At 49.6% G+C, this 22,711-nt stretch overlaps 1 protein-coding gene across 7 annotated transcripts in view; it reads left to right on the forward strand.

The window, feature by feature from the left end:
* The first annotated feature begins 1,076 nt into the window (after positions 1–1,076).
* SNX10 (sorting nexin 10) overlaps positions 1,077–22,711 on the forward strand; it is a 44,524-nt gene continuing 22,889 nt past the window's right edge. For 2 of the 7 annotated variants that reach the window (XM_084896380.1, XM_084896383.1), the window contains exons 1-2: positions 1,077–1,236; positions 16,590–16,636. In XM_084896380.1, coding sequence (XP_084752506.1) covers positions 16,613–16,636 — 24 coding nt within the window. In that variant the 5' untranslated portion in view covers positions 1,077–1,236; positions 16,590–16,612. Of the gene's footprint in view, positions 1,237–1,576; positions 1,733–12,040; positions 12,184–14,762; positions 15,187–15,492; positions 15,596–16,589; positions 16,637–22,711 lie in introns of those variants that run through there. The other 5 variants (XM_084896382.1, XM_084896381.1, XM_084896384.1 and 2 more) reach the window with 5 other exon arrangements.

A 22,711-nucleotide genomic window follows, 5' to 3' on the forward strand; every position in this document is an offset into this window, starting at 1 on the left:
GATTTCAGAGAGGAATGTAGTCGAAGAGAGATAGAAACAACAGTGATGAGAGAGAATCATTGATCGCTGTCTCCTGCACACTCCACACTGGGGACTACTAGCCAGTAACCCCCAGCATGTGCCCTGACCAGTTGAACCGGTGACCTCCTGATTCATGGTGAACACTCAACCACTGAGCCACTGAGCCACGCCAGCCCGGCAGCAAACTTTAAAAAAAAATATATTTCATTGATTTTTTACAGAGAGGAAGGGAGAGGGATAGAGAGTTAGAAACATCGATGAGAGAGAATAATGGATCAGCTGCCTCCTGCACCTCCCCCCCCCCCCCCCCTTACTGGGGATGTGCCCGCAACCAAGGTACATGCCCTTGACCGGAATCGAACTTGGGACCTTTTAGTCCGAAGGTCGACGCTCTATCCACTGAGCCAAACCGGTTTCGGCTTTTTTTTTTTTTTAATAAGTAGAAAGAGCACATTCTAAAACAACGATAAAGGGTATGTATAGTAAATACATAAACTAGTAACAGTTACTTATTTTCCATGCAAACAAGTGGTCAGATACAGCCCAAGGTACCGTTTGGGAAATGATTTACTGGTTCAGGCCCCTTGACAGATCTCCTTATTTCCCCCAAAAGGTTTATTATTAGAGATTTTAAACATACGGAAAAGTTGACAGACTATGGCACACATCCGTATGCCCTCCACCTGGATTCCAGGTTAGCGTTCTATGCTTTTTGTGTATCCATCACCTCCCATCCCTCTCCCCGTCCATCAGTCCTGCCCCCAAGGAAGGGCCGAGGCTAGCCAGCTGCGGCGATGCCTCCTGCACACGCTCATCCTGGCCCCTCGGCTGGTGAGCATTTCCTCCCCCCGCCACCCGGAGGCAGAACCGGCCCCGGCGCGCCGGCGCCCCCCCGCGGCCGCACCGCTCGCCGCACCCAGCGGCCCGGCCCGTCTCGGCGGCGGGCGGAGGCGGGGCGCAGCGCGGAGCGGAGCGGAGCCGCACCTGCCGGGCCTGGCGGCGGGGCCGGGCCGGGCCGGACAGCGGGGGCCGGGGCCGGGGCCGGGGCTGCGGCGGGCGCGGGGAGCGGGGAGCGGGGCGCGGGGAGCGGGGCCGGCGGCGGGGAGCGGGGAGCACGGGGAGCGGGGCCGCGCGGGGCGCTCCCGGGCATTGGCCACCGCCGCGCCTTGGAGTCAGCAAACCCCGCCGCCTCCCGCCACCGCCCGGAGCCGCCCGGTGAGTGACGGGGACCTGCGGTGTGTGTGTGGGGGGGTGGGGGTGGGGGTAGAGCACAGCCGGGACCTGCGTTGTGTGTATGTATGTGTGAGTGTGTGTGTGTGTGTGTGTGTGTCTGTGTGTCTGTCTGTGTGTCTGTGGGGGTAGAGCACAGCCGGGGGCCAGTGTCCTCCCGCCTGTCCAGAGGCTCACTGCGGGCCGGGAGGGCTGGGGTCTCCGGGTTTGGAGCCGGAGCAGCTGTGCGGGGGCAGGGGAGGAGGAGGGGAGGAGATGGGAGATGGGGGTGGTGGTGAGGGGGGAGTAACGGGGAGGAGATGGGGAGTGGAGGGGGAGGGGTGGGGGAGGAAGACCTGGTGGATCGCAGGGGCGGGCTCGGGAGGCAGGGGCGGGCTCGGGAGGCACTGATCCCGGGCTTCTCCGCTACCGGGGAGGGTGGGGCAGGGCTGCGAGCCTGGATGCCCGATGAAGTGCCTGGCACCTGGCACCAGGCCGGCAGGTGGGTGTTATTTTCATTCAGGAAGGGCAGCTTTGGGGTTGGACATTGGGAAGGGTAGCAGGTTTGGGGTTTGCCCCCCCCCCCCCCCCCATGGGGTATAGGATGGAGAGAAAGTCCACGTTGTTGACGGAGCACCAGGTTTGGTGCCTCCGCAAAGCAACAGCCTGGCTTTGGGGCTGAGGCCTCACCCTCAGGGGAGGAGGAGGTGCAGGGTCCGGAGGGGAGTGGGCACAGGGCTTAGAGCAGCTTGGGGCTGGAAGATCATTTAAAAAAAAAAAAAAAAAAAAACTCAGCTGGGTGCATTCACAGATGCTGACTTTACCCAGTGATTCGTGAGTCGGGCAGGTAGCAGCTGGCAGGGAGCTCCCGGAGCCTACAGGATGGAAGGCCTTCCCGGGCACGGGGGCCTGGAGTTAGGCCCGCAGGCCTCAGGTGGGCCGGGGAGGTCACCTCCTCCGGGGAGGCAGGGGTCTGTCCGGCAGTGACCTCCCAGGCACGGACCAGGGAGATCCAGATGGGCTGAGTTAAGATTCTACCCCTGGAAGAGGCGGGAACGGTAATTAAGTTAGGAATTGTCTTGGTTTGGTGATGCGGAGCTTAGCATAAGTGCCTCCATTTGGGGCTTGTCTTTTATATTTTATTTTATTTTATTTTATTTTATTTTATTTTATTTTAACAAAACGTAGGGCTTTTATTTGGGCAAGACATGCTTACACGTAAGACTCGTGGAATCAGGATTGAGAGCAGGCAGGAGACTTGCATGTGATTTCCTTCTAACCTTGCTTTTGAGGGAGGGGCTAGGAAGGCCCTGGGAGGGCAGCCATTCAGCCAGATCCGAGGGGAACAGGCATAGGTCCCCATGGGCTGCTGACTCCTGCGGCAGGTGCTCCCCACTCTGGGTGTATACACTCCCGTTATCCCCCGGGGTCAGAGGGGGTGGTGTGGGTGCCACGAGTGAGGACTGACTTCTCCAGCCATTGACCAGTCTGTGCTGGGTCTCCTCCGTCTGAGGATAGAGGTGAGGTGAGGTGCTCCTGCTACTTCTGCCACTACTTCCAACGACGCCCGTTCCTAAGGCTTTTATTATTATTATTATTATTATTATTTTTTAAAGGCATGGGCTGTTTTGAATAAAGGAGTAAATATAGGAAGATGTGAAGTCACATGGTTAGCACTGGCCTGTATTGTACCAGATTATGCTGTTTCTCCTGCCCATCTATTTCATCCTCATTTTCATGGTAACTGTCTCACGGAGTGAGGAAAGGGGTGCGGGAAGAGTGAAGCCTGGTTCAGGTGACGCTGCTCCTCACCAGGCTCCCCACCCCCCCAATTCTTATTGAATGTATTGGGGTGCAGCCAGGCTCTCTGGACTGACACTCTCCGCTTCTCTCCCCACCGCGATGGGCTGTGGGGAGAACTTCCTCTTGTTTGAGAGCCGTGGCCGGCAAACCGCGGCTCTTTGGCCCCTTGCGTGTGGCTCTTCCACAAAATACCACGGCCTGGGCGAGTCTGTTTTGAAGAAGTGGCGTTAGAAGGAGTTGAAGCTTAAAAAATGTGGCTCTCCAAAGAAATCCCAGTCGTTGTCCTGTGGATGTTTGGCTCTGGGGACTAAAGCGTTTGCTGACCACTGTGTGGCCTCCGGGAGCTTTCATTCTTCTTCCCAACAGAAGCGTGTGAATCGAGACGGACAGTTGTGCTCTGTGGCAGCGGTGAGACAGGACTGTGGGGCACTCTTGGTATCTTTCCTCAGTCTTAAGGTTTCTACTTTCGTTTTTGAAGGGTTCACTTGGTTAAGAAGCTATTTTGGGAAAGGCTTTGTTTTTTTTGTTTTTTTTTTTTTTTGGCTGTGGTTTAACAACCTTTTGTGAAGGGCTTAGAACTGACTGAGAGCAAGGTCCAACATTGCAATCTTTCATTTCCTTCCTATCTATTTATTTAAAAATGTTTTTATTGATTTCAGAGAGGAAGGGAGAGGGAGAGGAAGAGAGAGATGTCAATGATGAGAGAGAGTCATTGATCGGCTGCCTTCTGCGTGCCCACCACTGGGATGGAGCTGGAAAGCCAGGCATGCCCCTCCCGGGGAATGGAACTTTGACCTCCTGGGTCACAGGTCCAAGCTCAGCCACTGAGCCATGCTGGTCCAGCATCTTTTTAAAAAAAAAAATTGAGAGAGAGAGAGAGAGAGAGAGAGAGAGAGAGAAGCATCATTTTGTTGTTCCACTTATTTATGCATTCATTGGTTGTTTTTGTGTGTGTGTCCTGATCTGCAATTGAACCTGCAACCTTGGCCTATCGGGATGATGCGTTCACCAGCTGAGCTGCCTGGCCCAGGACACAGCCTGCCATTTCTAAGAATGGCAAAGAAAGGCTTTGGCTCAAAGTCATGGTGGCCCTCCAAAGTTTGAACTGTTATCACCATCTCTTTCTCTTAGTAATCCGGTAGGCCAGTGGTTGGCAAACTGCGGCTCTTTGGCCCCTTGACTGTGGCTCTTCCACAAAATACCACAGCCTGGGCGAGTCTATTTTGAACAAGTGGCGTTAGAAGACATTTAAGTTTAAAAAATTTGGCTCTCAAAAGACATTTCAATCGTTGTACTGTTGATATTTGGCTCTGGTGACTAATGAGTTTGCCGACCACTGCAGTAGATAATATTCACCTTTATTTGCTCTCTAAGCTCTGTTCAAACAAGAGGCTGTTCATGGTAGTGGTTACAACTTCTGGTTTCAGAATCAGAGGACAAGGTAGTAAAGCCAATAGTTGCAATACTGGTAGGTATAATAGGAATCAATAGAAAAAAATTCCAATAGAAATACAGGCCAAGGCCATTAATAGGTCATTCACATATGAATATTAAAATGTTAAACCTGCCCTAACTGGTTTGGCTCAGTGGATAGAGCGTTGGCCTGTGGACTGAAAGGTCCCAGGTTCGATTCTGGATGTTTCTGACTCTCTATCTCTCTCCCTTCCTCTCTGTAAAAAAAATTCAATAAAATATATTTTTTAAAAAGTTAAACCTGGTTAGTAATCAGGTAAGTTTGCTTAGGTTGGTAACAGCCCGTGTTGGTGAGGGTGAGGGAAGATAGGTTGTCACCATATACCTTTGTGGGGAGTCTAAATTGGTATGGCCTTTGGGAAAGGCGCTTTGACAGTGTGTAGGACATTAAAAACTTCGCATTCTTTCCGATGCATCAGTTCCATGTCTAGGACTTTATCCCTCAGAAACGCTTGCCTGCTTGAGCACAGGAGGACGCTGCTATAAATGGGCTGACATGGAGGCTATCCGTTATATATTTAAGTGATGCAAGCAATGTGCAGAACAGGCGGTAGAGTATGATCTCATTTTTTGAAAGCAATAATGTCTGGAAGGATATAGTCCCAGCTGTAGAGAGTTGTTGCCGTTTGGAGCGTGGAATTAGAAAGGGAATGGTAGTATGGAAGCCTATTTCTTTTAAACTTTTAAATTTTGAAATAAGTTTAAACTTACAGAAAAAGTACCAACATAATAAACCTCTTATTTAAAAAAAAAAAAAAAAAAAAAAAATATATATATATATATATATATATTACAGGGAGGAAGGGAGAAGGATAGAGAGTTAGAAACATCGATGAGAGAGAATCATCGACCAGCTGCCTCCTGCACACCCCCCACTGGGGATGTGCCCGCAACCAAGGTACATGCCCTCGACCGGATTCGAACCTGGAACCTCCCAGTCTGCAGGCCTATGCTCTATCCACTGAGCCAAACCGGTTTCAGCAAACCTCCTATTTTCAAGAATTATAAGTATATATTACTAAAAATAATAATAATAATAAAAAAAAATAATAATAATAATAAAAATGGTGCCCTGGCTGGTCATTCAGTGGTTTGAGCATTGGCCTGTGTACTGAAGTGTTTCAATTTCAAGTCCCAGTAAAAGGGCACAAAAAACCCCCCAAAAAAACGCAATACTGAAGCATGCCTGTGATAAAAAATGCCATAGTGATCTTCCACTGTCTCCTGGGTCTCTGCCACTCAGCCCTCCTCCCAGAGGCTCCTGGGTCTTCCCCCTCGTGGGTGTGGGTATCCCAGTTCCTCTTTCAAATTGACAGCCCGAGGGTCCAAAGTGCAGAGCGGAGCTAGAGGCTTTGTGCGTAGGGAACTCATACGCTCCTCAGAAATGAGAGACAAACACACACAGAGTTTGCTATTGCCGATGCTCACCTTTTCTTTTCTCACCGACACAGCGGCTCGTCTCACTGTGCAGTGGCCTTGGGAAGGGCTGGGAGAGGCGGGGGTAGGAGAGTGTCCCCACAGCTCTGGGTTCCCGCGTTAGAAAGCTCGGAGCCCTTTCACCGCTATCTGTGGATGCCCAGAACCTGGGATCGCGGCGTCTTCCGCCCAAGCACACATGAAAATCCAGGAAATCGAAGTGACGATTTATATACAAGGTACAGAGCGGATGCTGGCTTTCCCTCGTCAGCTCATCCTCCTGCTGGCGGAGGCGCGCTGGAAAACCACGGCCTGTTTTGGGAGGGCGTTGCCAAACGGTCCGCAGATAGCACGTGTCAGACGCCTTGGATGACAGCAGTGCTGCAGGCGAGCGGCCTCAGGAAGAATAACGTGGGCAGGCTGCCTCCTTTTGAAAGGACTTTCTTCTGGGGCCAAGGCCGGGCCACGGACGTCCGTGGGTAAATGATTGGCTGCGGGGAAAAGGCTAGGGTGTGTTTCTGATGCCTGGGCTGAGTTTCAGAGCGTCAAGGTTTAAAATGCCCTGCTTCTGGAAATACTGCAATCCCACCTAACAAACAGATACTTGAAGAGAATTTTTATTTTATTTTTCATTTTTTAATTAAGGTATTATATATGTACATATCTTACCAATCCCCCCCCCCCCCCCCCGAGAGTTTTTTTTTTTTTAAAGGAATAAGTGTGAGATCAACCAAAGGAATTATATGCATGCATATAAGCCTAACCAATGGACACAGACATCAGGGGGTGAGGGCGTGAATGGGGAGGTTTGGGGGCAGGGTAATGGGGGAACAAGGACACATGTAATACCTTCATTAAGAAAGAAATTAAAAAAGTAAAGGAATAAATGCTCAGTGATCCTAAGGAAGAGACCTTAGCAGCTTTCCCCTCTGGGGTTTGGAAAAGTCTAGAAGGGGTGATAGATGGTAGCAATAGCTGACAGTGAGCTCCAGGCACACACCGGCCTCTCTGCTCAGTGGATCTCTACCGCAGATCCATGAAGAGGGAGACCCCCCCTTTTTATGCACGGGCCAGCTGAGGCACAGAGCAGCTGACTCCCCTTGCCGAAGGGCAGAGTGAGAATTCACAGGGAGGCCGGTCAGCGAGGGACGAATGCACCGCCTTTCCCAGTCATAGTGTCCTTCCTGCTCCTTCCAAACACTGAAAGTCTTACTCAAAACCGAGCTCTCCCCGGCGCTCGCTCCGCCGATTGCTTGCCAGTTCCCGTATCTGGTCTGACTGTCACTCGGGAGACCTGAGCTTGACCCGTGGTGTACAGCTCCTGCTGTGCTGTCCTCACAGAAACCAAAATCACCCCTCCGGCCCCAGCTCTTTGTGACAAAGGCTGCGCCTGGGGACTCCGGGAGACCGTTATTTCCAGGGTGTCACAACGCTCTTCCCTTTTGAAACAGAATTTACCACTCAGTGCAAAAGGGGAACAGTTAATGCTGACTTTTGTCTCGAATTTGCATACCTGTACCCTTTTTATTCTTTTAAATCCCACCCAGGACATGCTTAGAGAGAAGGAAAAGAGAGAGAGGGGGGGAGAGAGAGAAACATCTGTGAGAGAGAAATACCATGTGAGGGAGAGACAAACAACCATGGGCTGCCCTCCCTACGCACACCAACCAGGGATCTAACCCGCAGTCCAGGCATGTGCCTTGACCGGGAATCAAACCGGCCGCCTTGGGGTGCACAGGGGGATGCTGAACTGATTGAACCACTCCGGCCTGGCACCGGCACCCTTGTCTTATCTCAGCCCCAGACTGCCGTCCACATGCCTGAAGACTGTTCTGTGTGGATGTCCAACACCATCCCGCCATGTTCCCAACTGAGCTCCCTCTTTCCTTCTTTCCTCTAAAAACATCCCCCTCTCCACTTCCTCCTCTGCCAGTGACTCCATTCTTCTTCCAGTCACCCGTTGGTGAGTCATCCTTGGCTCCCTTTTCACCCTGTGTCCAAGTTCCTCTGTGCTCTGTGTCCAAGGTGTCTCTCTCTCTCTCTCTCTCTCTCTCTCTCTCTCTCTCTCTCTCTCTATATATATATATATATATATATATATATATATATATATAATATTTAAATAGACTTGAGCAGTTTTATTATTTTATTTTTTTAATATATTTTATTGATTTTTTACAGAGAGGAAGGGAGAGGAGAGAGATAGAGAGCTAGAAACATCGATGGAAGAGAGACATCGACCAGCTGCTTCTTGCACACCTGACACCAGGGATGTGCCCGCAAACAATGTACATGCCCTTGACCGGAATCGAACCTGGGACCTTCCAGTTCGCAGACCAACTGAGCCAAACCGGTTTTGGTGACTTGAGCAGTTTTAGGTTCACAGCAAAATTAAGGGAAAGTACAGGGAGGCGGGATCTTACCTGTGTCCCTCCCCCGCTATCCCCTCAGCATTAGAGGGGTACATGTATTATTACAGCCAGTGGACCTCCATTGACATCATCCTCCGAAGCCCACACTGCGCATCACAATAGGTTCGCTGGTTGTGTTGTACACTCTGGGATTTGACTGATGTATGACACTTGTCCACCGTTACAATACCGTGCGGCGTAGTTTCACTGTCCCCCAGGTTACCTGCCTGCAGTGTTACTTCCCTGCAATGGTCTGCCAGCACAGCCCTCTCCTCCTGGAGGCTTGGGCCCCTCGATCGCCTGAAAGTGGCATTGCTTCCTAATGACCCCAGGCTTGTCCTAACACAGTGGTCGGCAAACTCATAAGTCAATAGAGCCAAATATCAGCAGTACAAGGACTGAAATTTCTTTTGAGAGCCGAAAACCGACTTCTGTGCACAAAGTTTCAATCACACTGTACGTGCGCGCCCACACGTGGTTTTTGTGGAAGAGCCACACTCAAGGGGCCAAAGTGCCCATCACTGGGTGAGAGCATTGTGCCAATACATCATGGCTTCGGGTTTGATCCCCTGACAGGGCACATAACAGGAATCAACCAATGAGTACATGGATAGTTAGAACAAGTCAACACCTCCTCTCTCTCTCTCTCTCTCTCTCTCTCTCTCTCTCTCTCTCTCTCTCTCTCTCTCCTCCCTCCCTCCCTCCCTCCCTCCCTCCCTCCCTCCCTCCCTCCCTCCCTCTCTCTCTCTCTCTCTCTCTCTCTCTCTCTCTCTCTCTCTCTCTCATAAATGGGGGTGGGGGGAGGAAGGAGGGAGGGCTTTCCTGAGTTCAGATCCTGGCTCCCTCACTTACCAGCTGCGTGACCGTGGGCACTGTTTCTGTGTTTGTAAAACTGGGACAATAAGACGAGGCTTGTGGGGCTTTCTTGGGGATTAGATGAGACTATTCATATTACAAGCTTCACACAGTGTCTGCGCGTAGTTGGCAGTCAGTTATTTGTGGTGTGATTGCTATTTTTGATGACTAATGGTGCAATTTTAACACTATCCCCCAGCCTCATCCTCCACAATGCAGTGGGGTTAGGTCGGGAGAAAAGAGAGAAAAACAGTAGAGAAAGATATGTGGCCTTCAGCACATTTCACTCTGGGTTCCTCCTGGCTGAAGGCGTTCTTTTCCTTCACAGGCAAGTGGTTGACCGTGACGGGAGGAGGTGGGCTGGCAGGGCCGCCGGTGTTAGGCTCATGCCCATCCTCCCAGCCCACGTGGCTTGGCTGCTTGGAAACTTGATGGTGATGCAGAAATGGAGAAAGTTGGCTGGGGTTAATCCCGTCAAATTTAATGGACCCGGTATTTACTGAACACCTGCTGTCTGCCAGGCACTCTGCTAAGTGCTAGAGTTATAAAGAATAATGAGTTGGACGAGATCCCTGCCCTCATAGGACTTTTGAGAAGACAGACAACCAACAAGAGAATAGATGGACAAAAGAATAAAGGTGCCCTGGCCTGTTTTTCTCAGGGGTTAGAGCTTTGAAGCTCTAAGTATGGTGCCAACCCTAGAAGCCATAAGGAGAAGACTGATCCAGTTCATTACCCACGGAATGAAGGGCATTGGGTTTGATTCCCAGTCAAGGGCACGTACCTCAGTTGCAGGTTTATCCTCTCCCCGCCTTGCCACCCCCTCCTCCATCAGGATGTGCAGGGGGCGACCAATCGATGCGTCCCTCCCACGTCATGTTTCACACCCCCTTCTACCTCCTCGCCACTTTCTCTCTAAAAAAAAAAATCAACAGGGAAAATATCCTCAGGTGAGGAAACAAACAAAGAAACAGAACTGTGATCAAGTCTAAGGAGAAAATAAAAGGTAGCTAGAGCCGTTCTGGGGGAGTTTGCTCCAGTGGGTGGTCAGGGAAGGCCCCGCTGGGGAGGTGGCATGTAAGGATGGGAAGGAGCCACCGGTGGGTGGGGTGGGGGAGGTGGAACAGAGGCCTGTGGTGGGCATTGTGGCGCTAACCTAGTTAGAGTGGCTGGACACTGAGTGGGCAGAAGAGCTGAGACAAAGGGTTGGTTGGAGGGCAGAGGAGTGTGGTGCGTAGGGGTTGTGCAAATACAGACCCTGGAACAATGGTTTTCATACCTTCTATCATTAGTACACCTGACGGGGCATGCGATACACGCTTGGATGGGAACTGCTGGGGTGCGGCCGATGGGGAAGACATGGGTGTGTGTGATCATCTGAAATGAGCCCTCCTGATTTAGACATATCTCACCTCCCCCTCCCCACATTGACAAGTACTACTTTTCGTGATCCAGCCACTGACCCAGTCTTGAGATCTGGGGACATTATATCTCTTTTCTTCCTTTTAAAAATAAATAAATAAATAAATAAATAAATAAATAAATAAATAAATAAATAAGAGAAACATCAATGATGAGAGAGAAGAATTGATTGGCTGCCTCCTGCGTGCCCTCTACTAGAGATCCACCCACAACTCGGGCATGTGCGCCTGACCAGAATCGAACCTTGGACCCTTCAGACCGTTGCTCTAGCCACTGAGCCAAATCAGCTACGTCTCTCTTATTTTTCAATGACAGTTGGTATTCAGTTTTGTTTTGTATTAGTTTCGGGTGGATAGCATAATGACTAGACAATCATCTACTTTCCAAAGTGGTCCCCCTACTACTTTAAGCACCCACCTGGCACTGTACATAGTTATTATAATATTATTGGCTGTATTCCATATGCTGTCCTTTATGCATCTCTTTGCAGTTACATTTTTTTTTTTTTAATATATTTTATTGATTTTCCACAGAGAGGAAGGGAGAGAGATAGAGAGTTAGAAACATCGATGAGAGAGAATCATCGATCAGCCGCCTCCTGCACACCCCCTACTGGGGATGTGCCCGCAACCAAGGTACATGCCCCCGACCGGAATCGAACCCGGGACCCTTCAGTCCGCAGGCCGACGCTCCATCCACCGAGCCAAACCGGTTTCGGCTGCAGTTACATTTTGCAGGGTGCTGTAGGCAGACGTAGGAACACGGACTTCTGTCAGGGGGTGAGGACATTGGCGCGGCGTTGGGGTTGAGTCACTGACTCATTGGACCACTGTGTGACCCACTTAAGTAAAGACTGTGCTATTGTTTTTTAATAGAAACGTATTGTTCACATTCTCTTGGAGTTATTTAGAGATGACTTTGGAGACGTCCTTTAAGATCTTCATGCATGTGGGTGTCACCCTGTTGTTAAGAGCAGGATAAAGAGACCTTGGTTCTTGTCTTCTTGAAGGAAAGATTTCAATCAAAGAGACAAAGTGCAGCAAAGCAACACGAATGTATTGGCTGCAATAAGAATACACTCAGGACAGGGAAACCAGGAAGGGTTTGGCATAGAAGAAGCAACAGGAGAGCCCAGGCCGGGCTGCTTTGGCTCCCTGGGAAGTCAGAGACAGGTTCAGAGGAGACAGGTTCAGAGGCTTCGCCTGGGATGAGCTGCTGCTGCCCACGCTCCCCTGGTTGCACGTCTCCTGGGGTCCCTCAGAGAGGAGACTAGGGGGAAGGCAATGGCATGGGCGTGCTCCGCGGAGGGAGCGTGCACCCTGGGCCCGGGGCACTGAGGGCGTTCCTCTCTCTTGCACGTGGAAATCTTACGGAAAGGTCTCAGCAGAGGGTCTCAGTAGACTATTCATCAGCTTTCCAGAGTCATGGTCTCCGCTGATTGGTCAGCACCAGGCCGGTGAGGGATGGGGGTGTCATTAGTCCATGCCGCTGGTCCTGAGGCAGCCACAGTGTCACTCGTCTGGTTTTGCTGCTTTTCTGGGCCTGGAGCTGAAATACAACTGAGGTCTAGATGGTGTCCTTAGGGGGTCTAAACCGCATGCCCAGCAATATGCTGGAGGCGAGGTTCTTGTTTTCCCTTGCTGGGCACCCAGGGTTTTCTGCCCTGGTGGCCTTCTGTACCTGCCTGGTCCTTGCTCTGCTCATGTCTGACTGCCTATGATGGCTTGATTGAGGTGTAACTGGCAAAATGTACAACTTGAAGAGAAGAGAAATATCTACTGGTGGCCTGTTTTAAGCACCCCCACCAGGAATGAACCCACAATCTAGGTATGTGCCCTGGTTGGGAGTTGAACCCACAGCCTTTTGGTTTATGGGATGATTCTCCAACCAACTGAGCCACACAGGCCAGGACTTATTTAGATCTTTAATTTCTTTTAAAAAAATATATATTTTATTGATTTATATTATGTAGAGGAAGGAAGAGGGATAGAGAGTTAGAAACATCGATGAGAGAGAAACATGGATCAGCTGCCTCCTGCACATCCCCCACTAGGGATGTGCTTGCAACCAAGGCACATGCCCCTGAGCAGAATCGAACCCAGGACCCTTCAGTCCAGAGGCTGATGCTCTATCCACTGAGCCAAACTGGTTAGGGCTAGATCTTTAATTTCTTTCAACAATGTTTTGTAGTTTTCAGAGTATATTTTTGCACTTCTTTTGTTAAATTTAATTCTAGGTATTTTATTCATTGCATGCCATTCTGCAGGTGGCATTTTGATGGGAAGTTATGGTAGTACTTCTGCAAAGCCCTCTTACCAGGCAAAGGGGTAGAGTGAGTGGGAAGTTGAAAAACATCTCCAGTTGTTGACAGGGGAGGGAGATCAGGGCATCTTCTGTGACTGGGCACGGAGGGGTACCTCAGCCTGCCAAGAATGCTGGACACTCAAGTATCAATGATTTCCCCTCTTTCCCATTCTAATCAAAACTCCAGGTTGAGAGGGCTTGGGGGAGGGGAGTGAGTAGTTGAAGGTAGATAGCCCTGGATTAATAGGAATGCAATTTGATGGGATAATTCACATTAATATTTAAATTAGTAATACCCACCCCCACCCCCAACTTCTGAGATTTATCTGCTTTTCTCAAAGAGGAAAACGGAGAGCTCACATCAGTGGTCGGCAAACTCATTAGTCAGCAGAGCCAAATATCAACTGTACAACAGTTGAAGTTTCTTTGGAGAGCCACATTTTTTAAACTTAAACTTCTTCTAATGCCACTTCTTCAACATAGACTCGCCCAGGCCGTGGTATTTTGTGGAAGCGCCACACTCAAGGGGCCAAAGAGCCCCATGTGGCTCGTGAGCCGCAGTTTGCCGACCACGGGGCCCAGATGAATCACTAATCAGGAGAACCTTAATAGCTCAGAGAAGGAAGGAGACCATTGGGAACGGGAGAAGATATTTTTTAGATTTGATCTGGGAGTTGGATTGTTTTGAGGAGAGGATGCCTCAGCACACGTGAGAAAGTCAATCTTACCTGCCTGGCTGGTCTGGTGGCTAGCTCCTCTCTCCCTCCTCTGCTTTTTCATGGCTCATTTCCTTCAGTTCTGTGTACTCTATCGTGTTTGACACCAGCTTTCAAGCCTGCCTCCACCTTAAGCTCTTGGAACCTGGTCACACCTTCGGAAGCGGGAGGAATATTTTGTTCTAGAGTTGACTACTCCTTCTGACACAGCAAAGAAAAGATACACAGATTATCTCCTTATAAAATACCCTTCTCTCTCCTCTCTCTGAGAAAGGCCCCGTCTTTCCGGAGGCTGGTTATGAATCCGCCTGCCTTGTCTTCTAGGGGCACATGCGATTTCTCTTGGCTTCTGTGTTGGAAACACAGAAGAACATGCCTCATTGGCTTATGAAATTACATATTGCAGTGGGTCAGTAGCTGCAGACTTCTGCTAAAACCAGTTTCACTCTGATTAGGATGCCCTCGTGGCTTCGATGTCTATGCAAATCGCATTTCACGATTATCATGCTTGTTGGGCCCATCAGCCTTTGTCATGAGATGGTAGGAAAACCCAACCCTATGCTACTGAACACCTCGCCTTTATTTTCATGTTAAAGAATGACATAAACCGTACTTGTCATTCCTTATTTCACCACTGGAAATGTGTGTAGTCCTTTCTCTCTCCCTCACACAGTGAGTCTTCACACACTGCCAGTACGGTGCTTCTCAGAGAGGAGGGCGCCCATGATATCCAGACCAAGGTCAGCCCTCACAGGGCTTTTTCCTGTTGACCTAAGAAAGGGCTCTGCATAGAGAATTGAAAGCACAGTATTTCCTGTTCCATCGGTAGGGCCTTGCAAACTCCTACCACCTGTTTTTGTAGATAAAGCCTTACGGGAACACAGCCCTGATCATATGATTACTCCTCCTCTGTGGCGTCTTCTCACTGTCAACCACGGACCTGAGTGGTTTCAAGAGAGACCGTGTGCCCTGCCAGGCCTCAACTACTGGCCGTCTGGCCCTTTATATTATAAAATACAATTGCAGATCCTGCTCCATAGAATGTTAACTTGGTTTCGCAGACATCCTGTATTTTATAGAAGAGGTATTTCAAGGTGGACATGGAGGTGGTTTTTGGTTTTGGCAAATTACACTCTCAGGGCGGTCATGGGGGTGTGAAGACACACACTGAGTCTCTCGGGGGAGTTTCTGTAGCTGCCATGTTTCCCGTTGCTCGCACACCTGGCCTGTGGGTACCCAGCTGAACAGGTTGGAGAAATCGTCCCCATCGACTGGAATGGTGTGAGGTGTATGAGTCCTTGGAGAAGAGGAATTGGGAAGGAGGGTGGATTGCAGGGGTGACCGTCCAGGCGTGCGTGGCTCCCCGGGGGTGGGGGCGATAAAAAGCTCCAGGGACAGCCTTTGGATGGGCACCCAGAGGCAGGTTTCCATGCTCACCGGCCTAAAAGCCTCCCAGCGAGGCAAGAACTCTTCCAGACACACGGGCTGGCAAATCGGAACAAATCCAACATTTCACAGCCCACCGGGGAGGATATTGTGTCGGCGGGCAGTTTCTGGTGAGCAGCTTTGGTTTGCCAAGTTACACCAGTTGACCTTTTATCTCAACCCACCACTGTTGTGCTTTCGCCTAATTTCCTGACCCCACCAGGAGTTGCCACAGCAACGCCCAGTACCCAACAACATTGTATGCTCTCTTCATGCGTCTGACTGCTTTTTATTTCACATGAAGTAAAAATCTTTCATGATTTATGTTAGAGTCACTATTTCTTCTGAGAGAACTGTGGTGGTTAATTTATCCTCTATAAGTTCTAGGAGAGGATTATTTATTTATTTTCAAAATGTATTTTATTGATTTTTTACAGAGAGGAAGGGAGAGGGACAGAGAGCCAGAAACATCGATGAGAGAGAAACATCCATCCGCTGCCTCCTGCACACCCCCCCACTGGGGATGTGCCCACAACCAAGGTACATGCCCTTGATCGGAATCGAACCTGGGACCCTTCAGTCTGCAGGTCGATGCTCTATCCACTGAGCCAAACCAGTTTCGGCCGGAGTGCATGTTCTTCATATTTCTCACAGCGCCAGGGACAGTAGTGGAGACGGAAATATTTGTGGATGACACTGATGGTCTGGACAATGGAGTCAGACTAAGTCTGAGCGAAATAAAGGCCAGTAGTGACTAGGCAGCCATAGCCACCTTTCGGATGTAAGAATATAGACTATGCATTTGGGCAGGGGATTTAATATATATATTTTTGGCAGGGAGCAGATGCTAGCTCCAGCGGCCTTTGGTAGTACATGGGGGTTTACAGAACAATAGGCAGACCCAGGCCGTGCAGGGCCTGGGACCAGCTGGTAGGCTGGCTCTGACCGGAAGGTTGGGATCAAGGTCCTGACCTTGGTCTCCCCGGAGGCCACACCATCTGCTCTCTGAGCCTCGGAGCCCTTCCAACGTCTCAGAACGACCTGTTCCTTGAAAGCGTGGGCTGCTGGCACAGCTGTCAGGGCTGCTCTCGGATGTGGGTCCCTCCGGACTTCTGTTCCCTTCTCTCCCTCTCCCTGCCAGTCAGCTCCCCCTGTCCCTCAGGGCCCTCTGCACCCCACCTCCAGCCCCCTCAGGGCCCTCTGCACCCCACCTCCAGCCCCCTCAGGGCCCTCTGCACCCCATGCCTCCAGTCTCCCCAGAGTCACCGCGACTCCAGCCCGCCTCTGCCTGGCCGTCCAGTTGAGGGCCTGTCACCCTCCAGCTGCCATGGGCCTGCCATGTCCCAAACCCCCACCCCCAGTGCGGCCCCCTGTCCTGGCCGGTGGCCGGCGGGTGGGGGTTAGGGTTGGGGGGGAGCGGCAGAGGTGTCCCCTCCAGAGCTGCGCTGGGAGTCTGGGGGACTGGGGAGGCGGCTGTGAGGGGCTTCTCTGCTCCAGGTTCCCCGTCACCGAGTGCTGGCGTCTTGTTTTTCAGATCCGCCCTGCCCTGAGCTGAAGATGCTTCCAGAAGAACAGAAGGAGGTAGGTCCCCACCAACCCCAAAACGAATAAGTCGTGCGTGCTGTGTCACTGCAGGGAGGCGCTGCCCGCTCACAGGCTGTGTGTGGAGGGTCAGGGGCACAGGGAGGGCTAAGGCCGGAGCACAGCCCCCCCCGCCCCGCCCTGCCAGCAGAGGTGCGTCCCCGGCCCTCATTCTGGGTCCAGTGACCCAGTGTTCCTGCTCTCCACCTCCCCGCACGCTTCGTTATGTCTTTTCCGTGACTCACCACTCCCCCACTGCCTCCCCCTTGGCCGGAACAGCTCCCCAGCCTGCTCCCTGGCTTTTCTCCTCTTGCCTCATCCCCGAATTTCCCCGCCTCTGGGAGAGCCCGGGGCCAGGCCTGCCATCGCTTTCCGTTTGCCCCGCTGGCCGCCTCTCGGCTCTTGGCGCGGTGCCTCCTGAGCAGGGCACTGTCCCTCCCCACCCGGCCCGCCTCCCCGCTCTGCCCAGCCTCCGAGCTGCCCCTCACCCGGAGCAGGCAGGACCCCGCACACCGCCCTGTGCCCGTGGCGTCCCTCAGCGGCCTGTTTGTCCTGCCTGCCTCCTGTGGCACCGCACACAGCACTAGGTGAGCCTAACGAAATGGAAAAGCTGCACACACACACACACACACACACACACACACCAACACACACACCTACTCAGACACACATGCACACAGACCCAGTCACACACACATACAAACACACACACCCACACCAACCCACACACACACACCAACACACCTGGGTGCACACCATCACACACACACAAACACACACACCTACACAGACACACATGCACATAGACTCAGTCACACACTTGCATGCAGACACCCCACCCCATAGTCACACACCTGCACACAGTCACACACACGCACACAGACCTCCCCCCACAGTCACACAGCCACACAACCACATGGTCCTTAGTTCCCTTGTCCAAATTGAAAGCACCAAACTAGCCACTTCAGGGAACCCGTCCACACACTTCTTTGCTACATCTCACATCAGCCCTCCCCTTGGGCTCAGCTTCTCCTCAGTAGTCCAGCCCACTTCACCCTTAAAAAAAAAATATATATATATATATATATATGATTGATTTCTTACAGAGAGAGAGAGAGGGATAGACAGAAACATTGATGAGAGAGAAGCATTGATCAACTGCCTCCTGCACACACCCTTCTGGGGGTGGAGCCTGCCACCTGGGAATGTGTCCTGACCTAGAACTGAACTGCTGACCTCTGGGTGCATGTGTTGGTTTTAGCACTTGCTTTTTATTATGAACTCAGTTCAATGAATAGAAATGAGACACAAATTTTAACCAATTACAGAAAGCATTTTATTGACCTTGTAAAAGTCCTTTATTATAAATAACTGTGTATCATTCATATATATAAATATAAATATAAATATAAATATAAATATAAATATAAATATAAATATAAATATAAATATAAATATAAATATAAATATAAATGGCTAAGTGACCAACTATCTGACCGTCCGACCAGCTGGTACATATGACATGCACTGGCAATTTAAAAATAAACATTGAATCGTGCATGCGTGATATATATAAAGCTCTCTCTGGTGCCAGTCTAGACAGAGTAGGATATTCCTACCTGAACCTGTTTTCAGACATGGCCAGTTATATGTTGCTTTCTCTTGAGTTCGAGTGAAAGTTGTAAATACTTCATCACAAGGGAAATTAGTCAAGCACTCTGAAAGTGTTTTTATTCTTAATGTGGTATAAAGGGATGTATTGGTAAAAGTTTAATTGATTTATCAGTCATTGTTTTTTATCAGTGTTGTTTTTATATCATGTTTTTATTGTTTTTTATATTATGTCTTTGTTATATCATGTTATTGTTTATTAATCAATTCATATATTATTTTCATATGCATTTTACTACTTTTATTTAATCTCTGACACTTCTATTATAAAGAAAGGGCAAATGGCAATATTAAAATATTTCTTCTAATTAATTTCCTTTCAACGTGCATGAATCCGTGCACCGGGCCACTAGTGATATTATAACATTAAGGAATTTTAAACTGGAGAGCCCTTCAGCTGAAAAGGAAAAAAGTAGTACTGTAGTCCGGCCAGCGTGGCTCAGTGGTTGAGCCTCTACTTATGAACCAGGAGGTCACAGTTTGATTCAGAGCATATACCTCGGTGGCAGGCTCAATTCCCAGTAGTGGGTATGCAGGAGGCAGTCAATGATTCTCTCTCATCATTGCTGTTTCTATCTTTGTCCCTCCCCCTTCCTCTCTGAAATCAATAAAAACATATTTTTTAAAAAGAAAAAATACTATGGGGAGAAAGAGGTATAATACTTAGAAATTTACTTGAGTCCCTCTTCAAAAAATAACCCCACAAGACTAGATTCTGGATGTACTGTAATATATGTTCATCACTTATTAATCCATAGAAAATGGATTTTACATGTGGCCAGAATGATCTGGCTCCTAATGCGTCACTCTTAGAGCAAAGTCCAACCTCCTAAATGAGGCTGCTAAGGTCTTTTGTGATCTGACCCTGCTTCCTTCTCCAGGCTCATCTTCTGCCCCTCCCCCACCCCTTCACATTTCTCTTCAGTTGGAGCTTGTTGGGTGTTGCCTGCTCTGCACCCTGGGCCCTTTGCCTCCCCCCCCCCCCCACCCTTTCCACCAGCTTGTCTGACTGAGCTTAGATGTCAAGAAGAGGCATTCTGAAAGCCTCCATTATAAAGTTATTTTTATCTCACCGCCTACCCAGCAGCGCCCTGTCCTCCTTACCAGTTAGAAGTGGAGGAGGTTTTGGCTGAGCCTCTGGAATATCCTTGTGGCTGGTGGGTTGCTCAGTGGAAAATAACTCAGGTCCCACCTCACTGCATATGGAAGGGCTGACTGCAATGCCACCAGTGGCTCTTGAATCTCCACCGAGGGGCTGTGTGTGTGTGTGTGTGTGTGTGTGTGTGTGTGTGAGCTCACAGTACCCACAGCTGACTGTACCAATGAATCACGAGGTGGGCTCGTGAATTGAGAGCTAGGTACCATCCTCGTTCAAGATTCAAACAGCCCGGAGTGACACCGCTCTTCTGCCTAACCGGCAATGCCCGCCTAGAAGTTTGGTAATTTTTTGTTTTAAAGGTTGGGGTGGGGGGTGGGAAACCAAACGCAGTCTCTCATGATGAAACAGCTTTATTGCTGCAATCAATCCAGAGAGAGGAACCTCCCCTGTTGGTTGAAGGCGCTCCGCATGCACATGGGCTTGCATTCCCAGGAGAGCAGTATCCGGGCTGATGGATCTCCCCCATAAAAACGGCCTTGGCGTGGGGCCATTGTGAAATGAAAATGAATTCAGATCCGCTCAGGCGTGCAACTTTAATTTACAATTAAAATATTATGGTTACATATTTTAATAAGAATAATTAGATGGACCCAACCGAATCAGCCCTCCTGTTTAATGAGACAGAGCCCAGAATCCTGATGAAAAGGCAGGGGGCTGTGACAGGGAACACGTCCCCGGCAGGGTCTTTTGTGGAGTCAGGCGTTTTGTGCCGTGTACAGTCTGATGTCCAGCGGGAGCATTGGGTTTTCCTGCGTGACTGGGGCCCGAGCCCCTGGGAGGGGGGCATGAGACCCTCCTGCTGCCCCGTCTGTGTCACCGTGTCTGACGTGCTGGCCCTCCGAGGCAGGGCATTCATCCCTCTGCCCTGGGCTCACTCGGTGTTAATGGGATGTACAGTGAGAAAAATCTTATAAATATCTCTTTGACCACATACCTGCTTTATTTATTTAACAATGAAAGAATTCTTGCCCAGCTCACCTGGATCAGTGGTTGAGTGTCAACCTATGAACCAGGAGGTCAGGGTTTGATTCCCGGTTAGGGCATACGTGTGCCTGCATTGTGGGCTCCATCCCCAGGAGGGGGCGTGCAGGAGGCAGCCGATCCATGGTTCTCTCTCACCAGTGATGTTTCTCTCTCTCTCCCCCCTCCCTTCCTCTCTGCAACCAATAAAAATGTGTGTTAAAAAAAAAGAAGAAATCAATAAAAACATTTTTAAAAATCTTGTTTTTAAAGGCAGTTCTACCTCCGTGCAGTGCTCCTTCCTTTGTGAGCGGATCTTTGCTCTCCCAGATGGTGACGGCTGAAGGCCACCTTCAGAGACTCACACTGTTAGGAAAGGGTGTGTGCTCTCCTTTCCGAAGGGTATACACTTCATTCCGAACACAGTGGCCGTTACCAGCTATTGACACCCTAGTGGCAGTAAGTCCGCCAGCTCTGAGGTAGCGGGTCCCTGAGTGGAGCAGACCCAGGTGGCCCGTGGCCGGGAGGGTTCCAGGCACAGGAGGACCCTGTCTCCAGGGAGGGGCCAGGCCCTGGGGGACAGCGGGGAGGGGACCGGTGGGAGGGGAAAGGTAGGAGGGACAGGGGGAGGGGACCAGTGGGAGGCATATGCTTCTGTGTTGGGTGTGTTGGCTCTAAGCTTGACCGCACATCCCCAAGGTGCATGATGCTGAGGGACGGTGACCTCTGAGGCAGGCTCTAGGAAGGCATGGCTTTGGCATTGGGAAACTGGTTAGAAAATGACGGAGCTACCACCAGGGAGTGTCATTAAAGAACAGCCCACAGCAGGCTCCCGCCTGGTGTCCTGTGATGCCGAGGACTTTGAAGGGAAGTGACAAGACAAAACACTCCCCCACTCTCTAAGATGGAACTTGTTGTGCTCCCTCCCTCCTCCCCCCGCTGCCTCTCAGATGTGATAGTCACAGGGGAGCTGGGAGTGGGGTGTGTGCGAATCCTCTGCTATCGTCACAGCTTTTCTGCTTCTAAACCGTTCCGGAGTAAACTGCTTCAGGACAAATAACATCTTATTATCTGTGTTCAAATAGGAAGAATTCTAAAGGGTTGTGCAGTGACAATATTTAGAGCATATTCCAGTTGTGTTAAAATGCTATTTATATTATATATTGAATTTATATTTTTATATATATATATATCTATTTAAATTGAATTTATATTATATATATAACTGATATAAAATATATAAAAATATAAAATATATAAAAAGCTTGAGTAGGTGCATAAGAAACTGAAGGCCCAGTAGGATGACTTCATTTTCTCTTCTTTCTTTTAAAAAAGCTTTTTTTTTAAAATTGATTTCAGAGAAGAAGGGAGAGGGAGAGAGAGAGATAAACATCAATGATGAGAGAGAATCATTGATTGACTGCCTCCTGCACGCCCCCTACTGGGGATTGAGTCCACAACCTTGGCATCTGCCCTTGGCAGGAATCGAACCTGGGACCCTTCAGTCTGGAGGCCAACGCTCTATCCATTGAGCCAAACCGGCTAGGGCAGGACTTCATTTTCATGCTGTACTCATCTGTATTTGACATGTTATGCATGAATACAAATATATCTTTAACCATTTACATATTTAATGAAAAAATATTTTTACAGGTCAATAAATATTAGGATATCATTATGGGAACGTGTCAATACACGTTACACAAATGGTTAACATTTTCAGATCCATGTTTCTGACTTACTTTCACTTTCAAGTACCACTTCTGTTCCTTCTTCCAAAGCAATCTGCTGGGGCCCCCTCCCTTCCTCCCTCTCTCCCTTCCTCTCTCTCTTCCTTCCTCCTTTCCTCCTTCCCTCCCTCTGACCTTTCCTCCATTTCTCCTTCCTCCTTTCTTTTAAATTTTCTGGTTTTAACTTTTCATTGTAAAATTCTAAACCTACACAAAGTAGAGAAAATGAGCCCTTATGTACCTAAGGTTTCCATAATCGACACATTATTAATTCATGACCCAGCTACCCCCCCCCCCCCCCCACGTTTCCTCCGGCCACCATACAGTGAGTTATTTGGAAACAAAGTCCAGACATTCTGGAATTTCATCTGCAAACATTTCAACAAAGGGCCCTTCTTACAAACAAACCACAAGATCACACCTTAAATAATGAACATTCGTTTCTTCATACCATCAAATATTGCAGCCAGTGTTCAAGATTTCCTGATTACATTGGGAAAAAATGTATTTGCTGGTGCTAATCGGGACCCAAATTAGGACCACACCGTATCTGGT

The sequence above is a fragment of the Pipistrellus hanaki genome, assembly GCF_964339955.1.
Source record: "Pipistrellus hanaki genome assembly, chromosome: 10".
Lineage (NCBI taxonomy): Eukaryota > Metazoa > Chordata > Mammalia > Chiroptera > Vespertilionidae > Pipistrellus > Pipistrellus hanaki.